This window comes from Nothobranchius furzeri, chromosome 11 (assembly GCF_043380555.1).
Source record: "Nothobranchius furzeri strain GRZ-AD chromosome 11, NfurGRZ-RIMD1, whole genome shotgun sequence".
Taxonomy (NCBI): Eukaryota; Metazoa; Chordata; class Actinopteri; order Cyprinodontiformes; family Nothobranchiidae; genus Nothobranchius; species Nothobranchius furzeri.
The window spans coordinates 510,001-527,500 of record NC_091751.1 but is presented as its reverse complement, the minus strand read 5'-3'; the positions used below and the strand labels follow the sequence as shown (position 1 = coordinate 527,500).

Genomic DNA, 17,500 nt, shown 5'->3' with positions numbered 1-17,500 from the left:
GACATGGCCAAGGTAAGAAAGGCTGAAAGACGACCACCACTGAACAAGACACACAAGCTGAAACGTCAAGACTGGGCCAGGAAATATCTCCAGACTGATGTTTCTAAGGTTTTATGGACTGATGAAATGAGAGTGAGTCTTGATGGGCCAGATGGACGGGCCCGTGGCTGGACTGGTAAAGGGCAGAGAGCTCCAGTCCCACTCAGACGCCAGCAAGGTGGAGGTGGAGTACTGGTATGGGCTGGTATCATCAAAGATGAGCTTGTGGAGCCTTTTCAGGTTGAGGATGGAGTCAAGCTCAACTCCCAGTCCTACTGCCAGTTTCTGGAAGACACCTTCTTCAAGCAGAGGTACAGGAAGAAGTCTGCATCCTTCAAGAAAAACATGATGTTCATGCAGGACAACGCTCCATCACACACGCGTCCAAGTACTCCACAGCGTGGCTGGCAAGAAAGGGTATAAAAGAAGAGAAACTAATGACATGGCCTCCTTGTTCACCTGATCTGAACCCCATTGAGAACCTGTGGTCCATCATCACATGTGAGATTTACAAGGAGGGAAAACGGTACACCTCTCTGAACCGTGTCTGGGAGGCTGTGGTTGCTGCTGCACGCAATGTTGATGGTGAACAGATCAAAACACTGACAGAGTCCATGGATGGCAGGCTTTTGAGTGTCCTTGCAAAGAAAGGTGCTATACTGGTCGCTGATTTGTTTTTGAATATCAGAAATGTATATTTGGGAATGTGGAGATGTTATATTGGTTTCACTGGTAAACATAAATAATTGAAATGGGTATATATTTGTTTTTTGCTAAGTTGCCTAATAATTATGCACACACAGATATCCCCCTAAAATAGCTACAACTAAAAACTACTTCCATAAGCATTCAGCTTTGATATTAATGAGTTTTTTGGGTTCATTGAGAACATGGTTGTTGTTCAATAATAAAATTATTCCTCAAAAATACAACTTGCCTAATAATTCTGCACTCCCTGTAGTATTGGTTCTGACCAGAGGCAGCTCATCCATAGGGGCCGCTAGGGGTCCAGCCTCCCTGACTTGAAGGAAGAAAAATATATCCAAAAAGTAAATAAAAATATAATAAATATTCATATATTTACTATTGATGTGTCAGATTTGCTTAATTGTTTTTACCAGCTGTGTCTCATTAAACAGCGAGATTCCTCCAACAGACCCGTTTCACTCCTGGGGTGGTGGGAAAAGTGCCCCTGAACTGCACCTAAACAACCAATCACATTAGGTTGCTAGGGAGAACTGGAGAATTTGGGCCATTCAGCATCAGTGAATCAAATGCCTCTGGAGATGCCAGTAGACAGCGCCCCAGAGGCATTCAGTCACACACACACACACACACACCCTTTATGAAGCTGAACTCATACATCAGCTGTTACTGTAAGATGTGTTTATTTGTTCTCCTTTGATGGGATTATAATGTTTAAAACGGTACATCTACCTCAGTTTCTATGCCATGCTACTGCCACCTACTCGTGCCTTGAGGTGACCTTGCTTTGAGCAGATGATTAGTAGCATGTACTACAGTTAGCGTCATCGCGTAAGTGCTGCTGGGTGCTAGTGCTAGATAAACAAACTACATTTGCTGATTGAAAAAACACAAAAGAAGTGCTAGGACAACAAATCAACAGAAACGTTTATGCTCAGTTACTCATTACTCAAAGTACTAAAGTGACACTTTCTCAGTTATTTTTCATTTCTTAGGTTTGTGTCATTACTTTTTACTTACTACCCACCTCTGGTCAGAATTCCTTTTTGTCCTTGCTCAGATGCTGATTGGTTGAGAAATTCAGCTGGACTTTTCGGTTTACACCTCTGCCTCCTGGATAACTCCATACCTGAGACTGTTGCTAGTACCAGCTCATATTCTCTGATGTAGAACCTTACCGACCAGTGGCGGTTCTACATGGAATTACTCCCCGGGCGAGGCCCCCTTTGAGCGCCCTATAAATATTCTAAATAGCAAAAATATTTCACACATAACAATCTAAAGATAATCACTACAGCATTGCACTAAGAACAGAAAACACAAACTAAAATTAAAACCTAACCTTGATGCAACGTCATCAATAATGTCATCATATGAAATCTGCTCCCCTACTGAGTGATTGATACTAATCAGAGCCAGGTGAGTGAGCCGCCCCTGAAACACAGGTGACCTCAGGTATGACTTGATCAAGTTTTGAAAAGCTCCTCTCAGCTTGAGCCACAGTGACTGGCAGAGCAGTCCAAAAGTTGGGGTAGATCTCCAATAGATCTTTATCATGATCCATGATATTTTAGAATTGCCTCTGAAATTGTAATTTAAACTGACATAAAAACTGTAGACTACCAAAAATGCCAACTTCTACAGAACAAATCATGTAAAAAATAATCAGTGCAGCCATCTGCAATAAATAAACAGGATAGTTAGTGGTGACTGGGGAGTTTTCTTCTGCTTGTAGAGTTGTTTTATTTATTATTATGTGAACATGATCAACATGTGTTTGTTGTTGTTCAGGCAGGCCACAGGCTGCAGCGAGCATTTAACAAATCCTAGTTTGAATCAGTAAAAACCGATTCAAGGAATTTATTCGAACCATTTGAATATTCGTTTCAATATTTCAGCCCTATTAGCTCTGTTAGCAACTAGCTGACCCAATTTAACCGTTAAAATCCCAGTTAAGTGGTTAAAAAAATTGAAAACATGCATCATGAGAGCGAACATACCTTTATTTTTCTCCTCTTTTTTTCTTTTTTATTCCTGAATGGGGCACCTGGTGGTTTTAGCCTTTTTATGTTCATCTCTTCTGTTTGGCTCCTGACTCAATAAGTTTCCTTTAGTCAGGACTAAACAATTTGACCTTGGTGGGGGGGTGACCACAAAATCGTTTTGTTTTTCCTTTTTTTATTCGGCCATTTCACACGATTCAGAAAAACCTGAAAGAGTGATAGGCCTGTGTTTATGATATTATGAATGAAATGTGCGTTAAATGAAAGAACATCAAGATGTGATCGACTTTAGCCATGTTGAGACAGTTGATTCAGCCCCTACCCGCTCATTTCATTTGGACCCACCCAGAGGTGAATTCCCCCGCCGCACCCCTCCCCTTCCTCTTCTTCATACACACACGGTGCACGGAGCGCCTGACGCTGCAGGGGGCGCCAACTTGCTGTTTCCAATCCAGACACTGTCATATGACAGATAATAGAAAACCTCGGTGCGGCGCAGATTTCCTTTTTTTTTTTTTTTTTTTTTTTTACTCAGCGCTTGTGCGCCCCTTTTGTGTCATGAAAAAATGCCGCCCCGGGCAACTGCCCTGTCTGCCCGTGCCTAAAACCGCTACTGTTACCGACCAGCAAAATCTTTGGAACAAATATACATGATCTCCTCCACATGGTGAATATCCGCTCTGCCTCATAAATGCTGCCACAACTTTGCTTTGTCTGTCTTTAGCTTGGCGTGCTTCCCTTTCCAGCTGATTCATGTGGTCGCTGACCTTACCCGGATTAGGAAGAAGGATTAAAAAATGTCCCCTTCGACATCCAATCTGGGTATCTAGAGTCCGATTAGCACCATCCTCAACTTTGGTGCTTAGTTCCTTCCTGTTTGAATATATTTCGGAGAAAAAACTATACTTTGAGCCCATCAGAGCTACGCAGACCTATAGGCACCCATGCAAAGTGCACGCTTGCTTGTCTAGGGCTACATTCCTCAGTGCATTAAAATTGTACATCACATTTAATTTTTGGCTGCTGTAGATTACACTACTGAGACACATAGGCTGCTGGAGACTGAAAACCGAAGCAAGGAAAACAAACAAGATAAAGTGGAAATAAAAACAAAAATGGAAATTTTGACTGCAGTTGCTCGTAAAGGCTCACACGGAGGGCTTGAGTATTAGTATAAGTATAGTCTACTTTATCTGTATATTTGACTTCCTGTAACATTGTAATAATTATCATGGACTAAGGGAAATAGTTGACATATAGCCGCCCCCCAACAGTATGTGTCTCTGTTACTCTGTGATAACATAAGGAAAAAATAAACATCTCAGATATTAAAAATTGTGCATTATTTATTTTCTCCTCTTAAAGTATTCCCATAGTCATTTATAGGATGAGTTGTTTCTGCCGCAGAGTTGAACCGTGTAATCTGTTTCCCCAACTATGACGCCTTTATGATCTTCTGTTGTCTTGGGAACAGACATATTTGCTTCTCCACATGAAGCCCTGCCCTGCACAGGTGCTGCTGTGCTCATGTGTGCACAGGTGAGTGCAGGTGTTTGTAGCGCAGCTGGAAAACAATCATCCTCCTTAACATGTGATGAAAAAAGAAAAATAAAGCCGTATTCATGCTTAAAGGGAGGTTCATAGCTCATGAAATTGAAAAAATGAATCACTTCAGTTTATAATTAACAAGCTGCAGCAGTTAGAATCAAACTAGCCAGTCACATCAGCCAGAAGCATCAAGTGTTTGTTTTTAAAAGCAGCCGGTAGTTCATTGATTTGAGGGACTTGGCATGCATGCTTACATGTATGTTTAAAGTGAAACATACAGCTGAAGTCCCTTTGGACCTCTATTAAGCCATCTTTTTATTTTAGCAACACGTTATTTGTCTTTGTGAGGATGGCATGGACCTTTCTGAAGTATACAACATTCTGTGTTCTTTTTTCTACATCTGTTTGATCCAGGGCCTTCACGAACTGTGACCCTATGTATCATGCATGCATGGGTGGTGCTTTAATAACATTGATAGTACACACAGTCCTTTAGATGAGTCTGATATTCACTCGTGATCTCAATTTGGATTTGTGAGTGTATGAGTCTACACCAGTGGCGGCTGGTGAAAAATATTTTTGGTGGGGCTGTGCTATTTTTTATTTTTAAACAAACTTGTGCTTTCTGAGCTTTGTGCACAACTCCACTATTTCCTGAATTAAGCACAGCTCTTTTATTTCCTGTTTTACATCATTGGACAAACTGATTAATCCAGGTGTGTCTGACTATTGGCACGCTGCCTTGCCGACCAAGGTTGAAAAATACTGCATTAAATTGCACATAAAATAACACGACCATAAATGGTAAATAGGCAATGCAAGAAGCAAGTAACAAAAACATTTTGTTTAATTTCAACATTTGAGTGAACACGAAAAATTATGAGCAGGTCACTGTTACAGTAATGGTAGTAAACACTACTTAGACAAAATGCCAGAAATTTACACTGTTAAATATTTCTGGAGTGTTGTGCCAAGGTCAACTTTATACAAAGATCAAGTGGATGCATTTGTGTGTGTGTGTGTGTGTGTGTGTGTGTGTGTGTGTGTGTGTGTGTGTGTGTGTGTGTGTGTGTGTGTGTGTGTGTGTGTGTGTGTGTGTGTGTGTGTGTATGTGTGTGTGTGTGTGTGTGTGTGTGTGTGTGTGTGTGATACCTCATTTGTACAGAAATTTTGCCCTTCTGTCCTTCTGAGTGGCAAAGCTCTCGATGAGCTTTTTATTGAAGTCAGGAATGTTTGTGACAAGCTTGTTTTTCCATGGAGAGCATGGCAAGAGCATTCAGCCCATCCTGTGTCATGGTGTTCCTCAAGGAAAGTCTTAATCCTCTTTAAAGTAGACAAGCACCTTTCTGATTCGGCTGTGGTCATGGGTGTGGTGACAAGAATCTTCTTTTGCATGGCTCAGGATGGTGTCACATACCTGTCATATGATCAATAAAAAACAACAGATAAGTACATAGGAAACACTTTCATAGGAAATAATGTCATCAGTATCCTCTTACAAATGTCATATTTCCCAGTTTTTGGGACAATAAAACATTTCTGATTCTCAATCAGATGTTTTTACATTTGAGGTAAAAACATCTGATTGAGAATCAGAAATGTTTAATTGTCCCAAAAGCTGGGAAATTTGTTTGCTGCAGCAGAAGTGTAACTAGTAAACTGGAATCAGATTGATGTATGTACGATTTTACATGAAATACACATTTACGTGATTAAATATGTATAATAAGTATGTGTGTTGAAATTAGTTTTTACAGTTATTGCACATTAAACATGTTATTAAACAAATGTCCTGGTTTGTGGGACAACCAAGGATTTCTGATTCTGATTGTCTTGTTTACAGAAATGTAATGTACAGCTTACCTCTGCACCCAGCTGCTGTTGTTCCCTGCATGGCAACGTTAGCTCTGCTGCCTAGCATGGCTAGCTTCACCGTGTTGTTGTCCATGTGTGCCCAGGATGACTCGTGTTTCTTCCCCTTCTCAGAAAAATGTTTCATGTCTGCAACTCCTGACTCATCCATGCCTTATCTGTCCCAGCCGTTTTGAATAACAAGCACGGAAAGCAAAATAACGCATTAGCGTGATTGCATCCAGCTAGCCAAGCCTTCCTGGTGTACCAATTTCGGGAGAAGCCTCGTGTGTATAGTTTACCTCTCTCCTCCTCCTGCTGGCTTATCTTTACGTCGGGCTGATCTGGTCCAAGCTCTTTGACATTAAGTTTTTCCACCATAGTTCTCCTCTCGAACGGATACTGGAGAAGAGACCGAACTGAATTCAGTGATTGCTGAGATCCGGTATCCATGCTGGTTGTAGTCACTGGCGGCGTCCATGTTACATCTGCGTCACGACCAAAAACGACTCTGCCGAGTTCTACCGAACACCAACGAATCCTTTGGCGGTAGCTCCATCGCCCATCATGCTTCTGAAACGTTCTGAAACAACGCCGACGCTGATTGGATACATTCCCATTCCTACCCTTTGATTTTCTTGTCAGCAATTGGACAGCTGGTCTCGTCCTGTTTGGGCGATTGAAAAACAGCACACAGCCTCCACCGCTCGGCAGAGACCGGCAGAGACCGGCAAAGACCAATATAGATATATATATATATATATATATATATATATATATATATATATATATATATATATATATATATATATATGATTTATTTTTGTTACAAAACACACAATTAACTTAGAATATGTGATTATTGTTAATTTTATTTATTTATTTATTTTAAATAAAAATTAAAAACACGGAAAAACTGGGAGGGCGGCGCCCTATCGCCCTCTACTGGCCAGCCGCCACTGGTCTACACCATCATCTAGTGTGCAGTCTATGCAGGTCTTTATAATTGAGGCCCCATGTCCATATTTGCTGGATAAATGCACCAGGGGTCTCTTGTGCAAAATTCTGGTGTAAAAGTGAACAAAAACAACAAATAGACACGTTTCTACTATCGAAACATCAGGGCAATTGTACAATAATTTGGTGGTATGCACATGTCTCCACTTTAGCGATCCGGCCAAAAGGACCATGTTACAGGCCAGTTTCAGGAAGCAACGGAGGACCTGAGTTTGGGTAGTTACTCAGACAGACAAGAGTCGCTGAGTGGTTAACTCATCCTGATTGGTTGTTACTCAGAAAGAAAGGACATTGGCAAATGTCACCAAAACAACCAGCATTTGTAAAGTTGGAAGAGTTGCTGGTGAAGCGGAATAGAGGGAGAAGACAATAAGCAGCTATTATGCTGCTTTAAAATCGCTGTTATTGCATCCCCAACACCGAAGAATGCTGTGAAAATTCTCCCACAACGACGTACTTCACAGGGATTTGTCTCACAGAATGATGCAGCACTTCCTCTGGTCATTGAACACCACATTTTACATTACACAGCCACTCTCCAGGTCCACCTTCAAGCAGCACTTGAACAGATTACAACTTATAATGTTATTGAGGTCCGTGGACGCTATTTAGCTCGGATGAGTGATGTCCCTCACTGCCGATGGAGTCGCAATATTCTCTGATGTATGTATATGTGCAGAGCCATTAAAAGGCAGAATTAGCATAGAGACACAGTAGCTGAGAGGATCGAGCGATCGTATCTCACCGTCACTTTTCTCCCTCCCAGACATTTACCGGAAGTACTTTAGTGGAAACACCGCTAAACTTGGCTGAATTGCTGGCAAATAAATATGCGCAGAAAACAGGATGGTGTTTGGAAGGTACAGACTCTATCCACCTAGTCGGTTCCCAACCTTTGGTTTATTAGAACCAATACATCGCTTCTCTGGTGGATGCTTGTTCACAGATGTGGCTGATCACATATAATTTGTACGTGACTTCAGTACGTACTATGATTATGTCAGTAAAGCCAGTGCATTACTGTTCGACTAGGATCATGACTCCCCTGGTTTTAGCCATCCCCAGCCAGTATAAGGTAAGCTGGAAAACAGACACATCTCTCCAATAACCAGTTAATGTAAAAACCAAACCAAGAAACCATCTTACACCACTCTTCTGTATGTAACAGGTCAAGTTCTGAATTTCTGAATAACTCTATGTATGCTAAAGAATAAGCCATCAACGTTTCTAATAAACATACAACACACTAAAACTACCGTTGTATTTGAAGCATGCTACCTTGATGTAGATTGATTCCAGATGGCCCTAACTGAAAAGCCTTTACCACAACACTTCACATGGATGGTGGTAGCACAGCTGAGTACCTGTTCAACGTCTGGAGGGTTGTGGGATCGAGTCCCGCTCAGACTGTTGCAGTCGTTGCACCCTTGGGCAAGACACTTAAGCCATCTTGGTGGTGGTCATAGGTACCAGAGGCGCCAGTGTTCAGTACACCCCAGGGCAGCTGTGGCTACATTGTAGCTCATCATCACCAGCGTGTGAATGTTTGTGTGCATGGGGACTGATTGTGTTGTGAAGTACCTTGCGGGGTTGTAAAGCCCTAGAAGGCGCTATACAAACACAGGTTATTTATCATTTACCATTAGGATGAAGTTTGAAGCCCAAGGAGTAGAGAAGTTGCACAGATTCCTGCGCGAGTCCCTTAAACTCCAGTAACATAAAAGCGAACAGCGAGGCTCTCCGTTATGAGCTGGAGCTCTTAACCGACTTCACTTTAAAAACGTTATGTCTTGTTATGATGATCGTCGTTCAGCTGCTAGTGCCGGCCCTTTTGTGAAGAGAAAAATGTCAAAGACACCAATCTAAACAACAACAGGGGGTTCCAAACATCATCAAAGACACCAGACTGCAGTGAGAAAACATCACATTTCCGTTTTAAATGCTTTTCTTATTTTTCATCTAAGCCTGACAATTGGTGAATAGCTCATTAGAAAAACTTGACATGGAAGCAAATTTATCTTGAAATGAACATACAGGATGTCACATACAGCAGTTAAATGGTTTGGTTCTCTTAGCGTTTCAATTCCACACAAAGCTGAATTTACAAGTGGATTTTAATTATTGTGAGAGAGTAAACTGTAAACTGGTACCATCGCTATCATAGCATTGAACCTCAAAGTGCAAAATTTTGCTAAAGATTTTTTCCAAAGAGAAAAGTTGCAACCCTGACACATGTTACCTGCTCTCCTAGCCTGGTCTATCATCATCAGCACAGCCAAGGCTTGGCCACCAGCTTCTCAGCAGGCTTCACCATCGTAGACGGCTTCAGGACACTGCGCCAGAGTCCATAATTCAGGTACCAGGTGTTTCCTGTGGATTTGCTCCTAAGAGGTCTTTGAATTGTGACTACTTTTGTGACATTTGTGCTTCTAAAATGTCTTTCTGTTAAAATAGATCAATGCAGAAGAGGATTGGGGCCACTCGAAATGTAAAAGATGAAAATAAAGATAATTCTGAAATTAATTATTCTAAAAAAAATCTGAATTATGAGATTAAGGTCAGAAGTTTCTTTCTTTTCATTTTTTTCTTTTCAGTGGTCCTAATCTGGCTTTAATCTCAGAGTACTGACATTTTTCTCAGAATTATTAAAGTCAGAAATCTCTTTCTTTCATCTGTTTTCTTTTCAGTGGTCCTGACTTTTCTGAGAAAAAAGTCAGAATAATGAGATTAAAGTCAGAATTCTCTCCCCCCCCCCCCAGTGGCCCTAATCTGACTTTAATCTCAGAGTTATGACATTTTTCTCAGAAATATTAAAGTCAGAATTATGACATTGATGTCAGAAATGTTTTTTTAATTTATTTTATTTTATTTCCAGTGGCCCTAATCCTTTCCATAGCATCTGTTTCTTGGTAAAACAGGATAACTTTGACATTCTTTAAAGAATGCGTAAGTGCTTTTTAGTAAGCTTCAACCTCGTTTTTTGTCACCATGATCCCTTCTTTTCTGAAATGTGTTTGTCTCATAGGTATTTTTAGGATTTTTTTCTAAACTTAATTCCTTTGAAACATTTTAGGACATAAAAGGATAAAGAAGCGGTCCCAGCGAGCCAGCAGAGCTGGGAGCAACAGGCTGTGGTGTGTTCAGCTGTTTGTAGACTCGTGTGCAGCATTAAATCAATACGGATTGCAGCTTAAAGCAAAAAGGCCAATTACTGCCCGACTATTCTACATCAATGGCAATCTTTTGCTCTGCTGCCAGAACTATGTGGCACCTTCAGCATAAAACCTATTTTTAACACTAGTAATGTCAAGAGGTATCAGATCAACAAGGCTGGAAACTGAGGTTGTCCCTTGGCATCAGACTCTATAAAAAGACAAATAACAAAATAAAACAGTGATGCAACAAGAGAATTAGAGACCATGCAAACTATTTTTGTTCTTCACAAAAATATGTGCCTTTTTAAATATTTTTCCATAAATCCACTCATGTAGTGATGAGGAAGTTATCAAGGACACAGTATGAGCATGAAACTGGCCATACAGCAGTTACAGATAAACAACTAGAGTGCTCTTTCAAGCTGGAGTTGCGCGACACCTCCTTCCAACATGATTGGGACATTCGACTGTTTTGTGAATTAGTTGCTATAGAATTCTTACTTGTTGCTCCTTTAAATGGTTTTTTATCTGTGTTTGATTGTATACCTCACAGGTTTACCTTTCCGCCTTTTTTAGGGTCAGATGGCAGCTATGTAGAATAGGGCTGCTTTTATAAGTTGTAGATGGGTGGGTGGTGGCATCAGCTGGCATAGGCCAGACAATGCCCGCACTGCCACACTCACCACAGCCATGGAATGCACCTCATCAAAACTCACTAACACTATATTGGAGCAGGTGGAGGGAGACTAGGGGTCTTAGCCACTTCTGTTGTTGCTTGGCTTCCTGGGGCTGGAGGCTAGGAGGGAGATCTGGCCGTCTGGTTGGGGTGTGGGGTGGTGGGTTGCTGTGCTCAGCGTTGGGCGGGGGAGCCTGCTCATCAGCACCCCAGCAGAAAGGATCAAACTCTGGGAACCAGTGATGGTTGTACCCTTTGTGCAGCAGTACCGGGACCAGAGGGAATAGGGTGTGTATGAGGAGCATGAGTGGGTGTCCGGCGTGCATTTTTGTAAGTCTTGGGTTGTATGTGCATGTGTGAGCATGAGGGAGGGAGTGTGTGACTGTGTTTGTGTATGACTGTATATGTCAGGTGGGGCCTTTGACTCCTCCCCTCTCCTGGAACTTCTCTTGATGATATAGATCTTCGTCCCCCCTCTCCCTGCCACACCTGGTGTGGGGTGCTGTGCCATGGTCTGCCTGGGTCGTGGCTCCCGAGTCAGGGGGTTTAAGATTTTTGGCGTCTGCCTGATCAATCCCGGTGGCTGCCTGGTGGGGTCTGGGTCCCTGGGCTCTGCTGGGTCCCCGGCGGGGGTGGTCGCCCCTGGGTCCCGGGTCATTAGGTCCTGGGCTTGGCCAGCTAGGGGGTGGGAGGCTGCGGGCGGGCCTGTGGGCTTGCCGCCGATATCTCCCGGGACTCTGCTGGCTGCTGGTTGTGGCCCCCCGGGGCGATCATCTGCGCCTCTCGAGGGGAGGGGGGATTTTCTGGTTGCAGTCTCCTTGGGGTTCCTGTGTTCTGGGGCAGCGCCTGGATCTCTGGGACTTGGAGTTCCCCCTGTCTCCTACACATCTTTGGGGGGCGGATCTATGGTCCCTCACACTCTCTGTTGGACGCTCCTATAGAGAAACCTTACATAAACAAGTGCGTGTACACACACAGGTGCTCACATGGTGCTCTCAAAAGTATGGACTTGGGCACGTTCAACACAGGTCTTAAGACTATGGTGGGCACTTAATGCACTGTGATTTATTATCGTGTGATTGTTCAGTTAAACAATGTTGATTATATAGTTCTTCATCAAGTTGACGCAGTGATAATTGGATCTTGTTGTATTGCTGTTATGTCCCTTTTTTTGTTTTGTTTTGTTTTTCTTCTCTTTCTGCAGGTCTAGAAGCAGACTCTTGTTCATTATTGTTTATTTTTGTGGTCTTTAGTAGAATGCCTTGTGAGTTTCAGGAAGCTGAAGTGTGCTTATCAGAGGAGAGCAGGAAACAGTCAGATATGGAGTCTTATTGTCTGATATCTCACCACTGATTAGCTGACAGTAACTCTATCACTCACTCAGTTTTCTCTGCAATGTTGATGTTTTATCTGCACAAATAACCAACCAGGAGGAGTTCCGCCATATGGTGGAGTTGCTATTGCTAGCTAGCTTCTACTAGCCGAGACGTTCTCTGCTTACTCCTGGATGCAAAACCAACAGCCTGAATGTTAAAGGAATCTGTGACATGGATCTGTCAGGCTTTTCAGAACAAGCATTTCCTCATCTATTTTCTATTGACAGCTAATGCAGGAAGTAGGAGTAATATTTTCCTATTCATCCTGCATGTTAAACTCGGAGTGACTGATCATTTTCAAAAATAAAAGTAAATATGGTTTCTCATCAACCTGCTCTTTAATGTGGCTTTACCTGTCATAGGTTGTAATAGCTACTATGACTCTGCACACTCTTTTAAATAAATAAAGTTACAAAAATGTTAAAATCTCAAGATTTCATTAAAATACCAGCATGTTGCATTAACAGTGTGAATACAAAAACTATGTCAGAGTGGAAATGTCACAGAAATCTGATTCCAGTAACTTCTTTAATGGTTTAAGCTCACTTCCATACACACACACACACACACACACACACACACACACACACACACACACACACACGCACGCACGCACACACACACACACACACACACACACACACACACACACACACACACACACACGTATATATACATACTATACATTGTATATGATATATAATATAAAATCTACAACATGCTTTGTTTGTTCCAAAAGTCTTTGTAACTGTATTGGTACAAGCCGAAGTGTTTTGTATGATAAACACCATCCTAATCATTTTAGATGCCACTGTGACCATACCCATCCCTTTGATTATGTAAATAATGACATTCAAAGGTAAATTAGATGATATGCCACAGTTTGTAGACATAGTCTTCATGCAGGAGAGTCCAAACTTTTCAAATAAATAACAAAATTGTCAATTTTAAGGAGCAGTATGAGATGTTTTTCTGGAGTGTTTATTTATTTATTTATTTATTTATTTATTTATTTATTTATTTATTTATTTATTTATTTATTTATTGTTTGTTGCATTGCTTGAAATGCTCTTGAACATACTGATGATAACCAATAGATTAAATCTTTCATGGACGTAAAAACAAAGAGTCGGAGTACCCGGCCCGGAGGGTTACCGGGGTCCCAGCCTGGTGCCAGGCCCGGCGTTGGGGCCTATGAGCGAGCGCCTGATGGCCGGGCTTTTGCCCATGGGGCCCGGCCGGGCCCAGCCCGAACCGGAGACATGGGCTCATCCACCTGTGGACTCACCACCCGCAGGAGGAACATGAAGGGTCCGGTGCAATGTGGATCGGGTGGCAGACCGAGGCGGGAGCCTTGGCGGTCCAATCCCCGGACAAGGAAACTGGTTATTGGGACATGGAACGTCACCTCGCTGGCGGGGAAGGAGCAGGAGCTTGTGGCAGAGGTTGAGAAGTACCGGCTAGATATAGTCGGACTCACCTCGACACATAGCATTGGCTCTGGAACCCAAGTCCTTGAGAGGGGTTGGACAGTCTCCTTTGCTGGAGTTGCTCCAGGTGAGAAGCGGAGGGCTGGGGTTGGGTTTTTGTTAGCCCCAAGACTCTCTGCCTGTGTGTTGGGGTTTACTCCGAGGGACGAGTGGGTAGCTTCCCTGCGCCTTCGGGTCGGGGAACGGGTCCTGACTGCTGTTTGTGCTTATGCGCCAAATATCAGTTCAGATTACCCACCCTTTTTGGAGTCCCTGGGACGAGTGCTAGATAGTGCTTTATCAGGGGACTCCATTGTCCTGCTGGGGGACTACAATGCTCAATTGGGCAATGACAGCATGACCTGGAGAGGTGTGATTGGGAGGAACGGCCCGCCTGATCTGAACTCGAGTGTTGTTTGATTATTGGACCTCTGTGCAAGCCACAGTTTGGCCATAACGAACACCATGTTCGAACATAAGGATGCCCATCGGTACACTTGGTACCAGGGCAGCCTAGGTCGCAGGTCGATGATAGATTTTGTAGTCGTATCATCTGACCTGCGGCCGTATGTTTTGGACGCCCGAGTGAAGAGAGGAGCGGAGCTGTCAACTGATCACCACCTGGTGGTGAGTTGGATCAGATGGCAGGGGAAGATGCTGCGTAGACCTGGCAGACCTAAACGCATAGTGAGGGTCTGCTGGGAATGCTTGGCAGAAGAACCTGTCAAGACAGTCTTCAACTCCCACCTCCGGTAGAGTTTTGACCGCGTGCCGAGAGCAGTGGGGGACATCGACTCCGAGTGGGCCTTGTTCCACTCTGCATTTGTTGAGGTGGCTGTTGCTAGCTGTGGTCGCAAGGTGGCCGGTGCCAGTCGTGGTGGCAACCCCCGTACCCGCTGGTGGACACCAGAGGTTCGGGGAGCCGTCAGGCTGAAGAAGGAGGCCTACAGGGCGTGGCTGGTCTGTGGGTCTCTGAAGCAGCAGACAGATACCGGATAGCCAAGCGGGGTGCAGCAGTGGCAGTTGCCGAGGTAAAATCTCGGGCGTGGGAAGAGTTTGGTGAGGCCATGGAGAAAGACTATCGATCAGCTCCAAAGAGGTTCTGGCAAATTGTCCAGCGCCTCAGGAGAGGAAGGCAGCAACTCGCTCACACTGTTTACAGTGGGGATGGGGAGCTGCTGATGTCAACTGGGGCTATAGTCGGGCGGTGGAAGGAATACTTTGAGGAGCTCCTCAATCCCACCCACGCACATTCCGAGGAGGAGACAGAGTCGGAAGACCTGGGGATGGACTGTCCAATCTCTGGGGCAGAAGTTGCTGAGTTGGTCAAACAACTACACAGCAGCAGAGCCCCGGGGGTGGCTGAGATTCATCCTGGGTATCTCAAGGCTATGGATGTTGTAGGGCTGTCGTGGTTGACACGTCTCTGCAACATTGCGTGGTCATCGGGGGTATTTCCTGTGGCGTGGCAGACCGGGGTGGTGGTCCCCATCTTTAAGAAGGGTAACCTGAGGGGGTGTTCCAACTATAGGGGGATCACACTCCTCAGCCTCCCTGGAAAGGTCTACTCCAAGGTACTGGAGAGGAGGGTCCGATCGATAGTTGAATCTCTGATTGAAGAGGAGCAATGTGGTTTTCATCCTGGCCATGGAACTGTGGACCAGCTCCATACCCTTGCAAGGGTGATGGAGAGGGCATTGGAGTTTGCCCAACCGATCCACATGTGTTTTGTGGATCTGGAGAAGGCTTATGACCGTGTCCCCAGGGGCACCCTGTGGGGAACGCTCCAGGATTATGGGGTGGGTGGCCTTTTGTTAAAGAGCAAGTAACGTCTAAATTAACTTTTTTTGCTGATAAACTGTATAAATGAGTGTCTAATAGTGTTTTAAATGTGTGTATTCATTATTTTAGCATTTTGGTGCATTTTCTTTAAAAATTAAAAATTCTGCCTAAATACCACAGTATAGCACCACCTTCAGCTTAAAACATAGAATTTGAGTCATTTTGAATAAATTTTAGCCAATGGCTAAAGAGTAAGATACTACGTAAACCAGTAGAGTACTACGTAGCAGCTCTGTGTCAAAGTTATAAAAGCAACGAGCGTCTCGGCCACGCCTTGTGGCAAGTTGGGAGTTGAATTTGCAAGCGAGTGTAGGAAGTTTGCCGCAGTTCAGCATTGGCATATATCATTAGCATATCCTAGTCTTTAGCATAGCCTTTAGTGTTATACATACTTATTTAGTGTTAGCTTGGCTGTTGGATAGTGTAGTTTAGTTAGTGTTTGGCTGTTAGTGTTATTAGGAAAGTAGTTCGGGTTTAGTGCTCCATATTGTGTTAGCATGCTGTGAGAAGGTGTAGTATGGTTGCAGTGGCTCTGTGGGGTTGTACTCCTTTCCGATGGACTTAGAAATTAGGCGCCAGTGCTTGCGTGTCTGGAAAACATTCATCTCCCGCCTGCTGCTGTAATTTGCAACCAGCATTTTACCCGCGATTCTGCACGTCTCCGTTTGAAGAGGGAGGCTGTGCCCACCGTGGCTCTTCTGCGATTTAGATGCAGCCCACCGACTCTGCTCCCCCACCATGACGGGCTCCAGTCTGAGGTGAGTAAGCTAAATAAACGTTTTAACATCTTCTAAAGACAATTTCCTACCTAAATGCAAAGTTTGCGAGACGTGGTTCACTCCATTTAGCTAATATCAGCCTGCACTGCCTTCGGGCTGATTTGTCAAGTTCACAAAATGTGGAACGGGATGTAAGGTTAGAATCAGCGGTGAATCGGAACATATCTCAAAGCCCTGGCCGACAAAACGGTCCACATGACTGTCAGGCTCAGAGAAAATTCGGGTTGTTTTTGTGTCAGTCGGTAATTCTGCAACAGTGGCTCTAACTGATGCAGCACTAGTTGACAGACATCATTACAGCGTGACCCGGTTCCGTGAGGAATTCTGTTCAGGAGGTCGCATTTCAGGATCTCCACATCATATGTGACTGACTTTTACGTTATAATAACGATCACACACTAAGAATGTTATAAAGCGCCTTTATAGGACAGTTACTTTTGTATATTATCTGACTTTATAAACTCCCAACAACAATGTGCTTCTATTTTTTTTCAGGCTAAATCTACCCAAGACACTGGCTGTCAGACTGATTTAGCTGCACGAATGCACTTGTCCAGGCAGATGTGAAGCCTTACCCGTAGCAAAGGTGAATTATTTTTAATAATCTTCTATGTAAACATTTTATTACCTTCTAGTTTTAATTTGTTTTACAGATTGTTACACGTGATTTTATGCTCTTTTAAACATTTATAAATGTGCTGCTTCTTTGTTTTTTATAGAGCTCACAGCCGCAGTGTGTCTTGTGACACAGGGACCATGACGGAAATTCATCTTCCAGAAGGTCCCAGAGCAGCGTCCACACCCCTGAAAAGACCAAGATGTGAGGTGTCTGCTGTTGATTCCAGCTTCCACCTCAGTGACAGTGCAAGCTCAGTGAACTGTTCAAGGTAAAAAAAATTAAAACATTTCAGAATTTTTAAGATATTAACAATTAAATAAGTATGTGATGACATGAAGGAGGCTACTGATTCTGGCCCTATGACACTTGGTGGTGACGTGTGAGCTGATTCACCTGGTAAATAACTTTTACATTAAATATT

General features: G+C 43.4%; 2 protein-coding genes and 1 long non-coding RNA gene across 3 annotated transcripts in view; 2 read left to right on the top strand and 1 right to left on the bottom strand.

Moving 5' to 3' along the window:
• Window positions 1–16,197, top strand: part of LOC139073049 (uncharacterized) — a 725,027-nt gene extending 708,830 nt beyond the window's left edge. Inside the window, exons 2-7 of the mRNA XM_070556001.1 lie at window positions 11,973–14,083; window positions 14,320–14,330; window positions 14,596–14,639; window positions 14,750–14,898; window positions 15,244–15,413; window positions 16,192–16,197. Of these exons, the coding sequence (XP_070412102.1) occupies window positions 13,480–14,083; window positions 14,320–14,330; window positions 14,596–14,639; window positions 14,750–14,898; window positions 15,244–15,413; window positions 16,192–16,197 (984 nt within the window). The 5' untranslated portion in view covers window positions 11,973–13,479. The remainder of the gene's footprint in view (window positions 1–11,972; window positions 14,084–14,319; window positions 14,331–14,595; window positions 14,640–14,749; window positions 14,899–15,243; window positions 15,414–16,191) is intronic.
• kcnk9 (potassium channel, subfamily K, member 9) overlaps window positions 1–17,500 on the bottom strand; it is a 63,392-nt gene that overhangs the window by 14,505 nt on the left and 31,387 nt on the right. The window lies entirely within an intron of this gene.
• The window catches only part of LOC139073199 (uncharacterized), a 1,349-nt gene continuing 753 nt past the window's right edge, over window positions 16,905–17,500 (top strand). The window contains exons 1-2 of the long non-coding RNA XR_011521918.1: window positions 16,905–17,347; window positions 17,418–17,500. The exon at window positions 17,418–17,500 is cut by the window's right edge and continues 119 nt beyond it. This is a non-coding gene — a long non-coding RNA (uncharacterized lncRNA). The remainder of the gene's footprint in view (window positions 17,348–17,417) is intronic.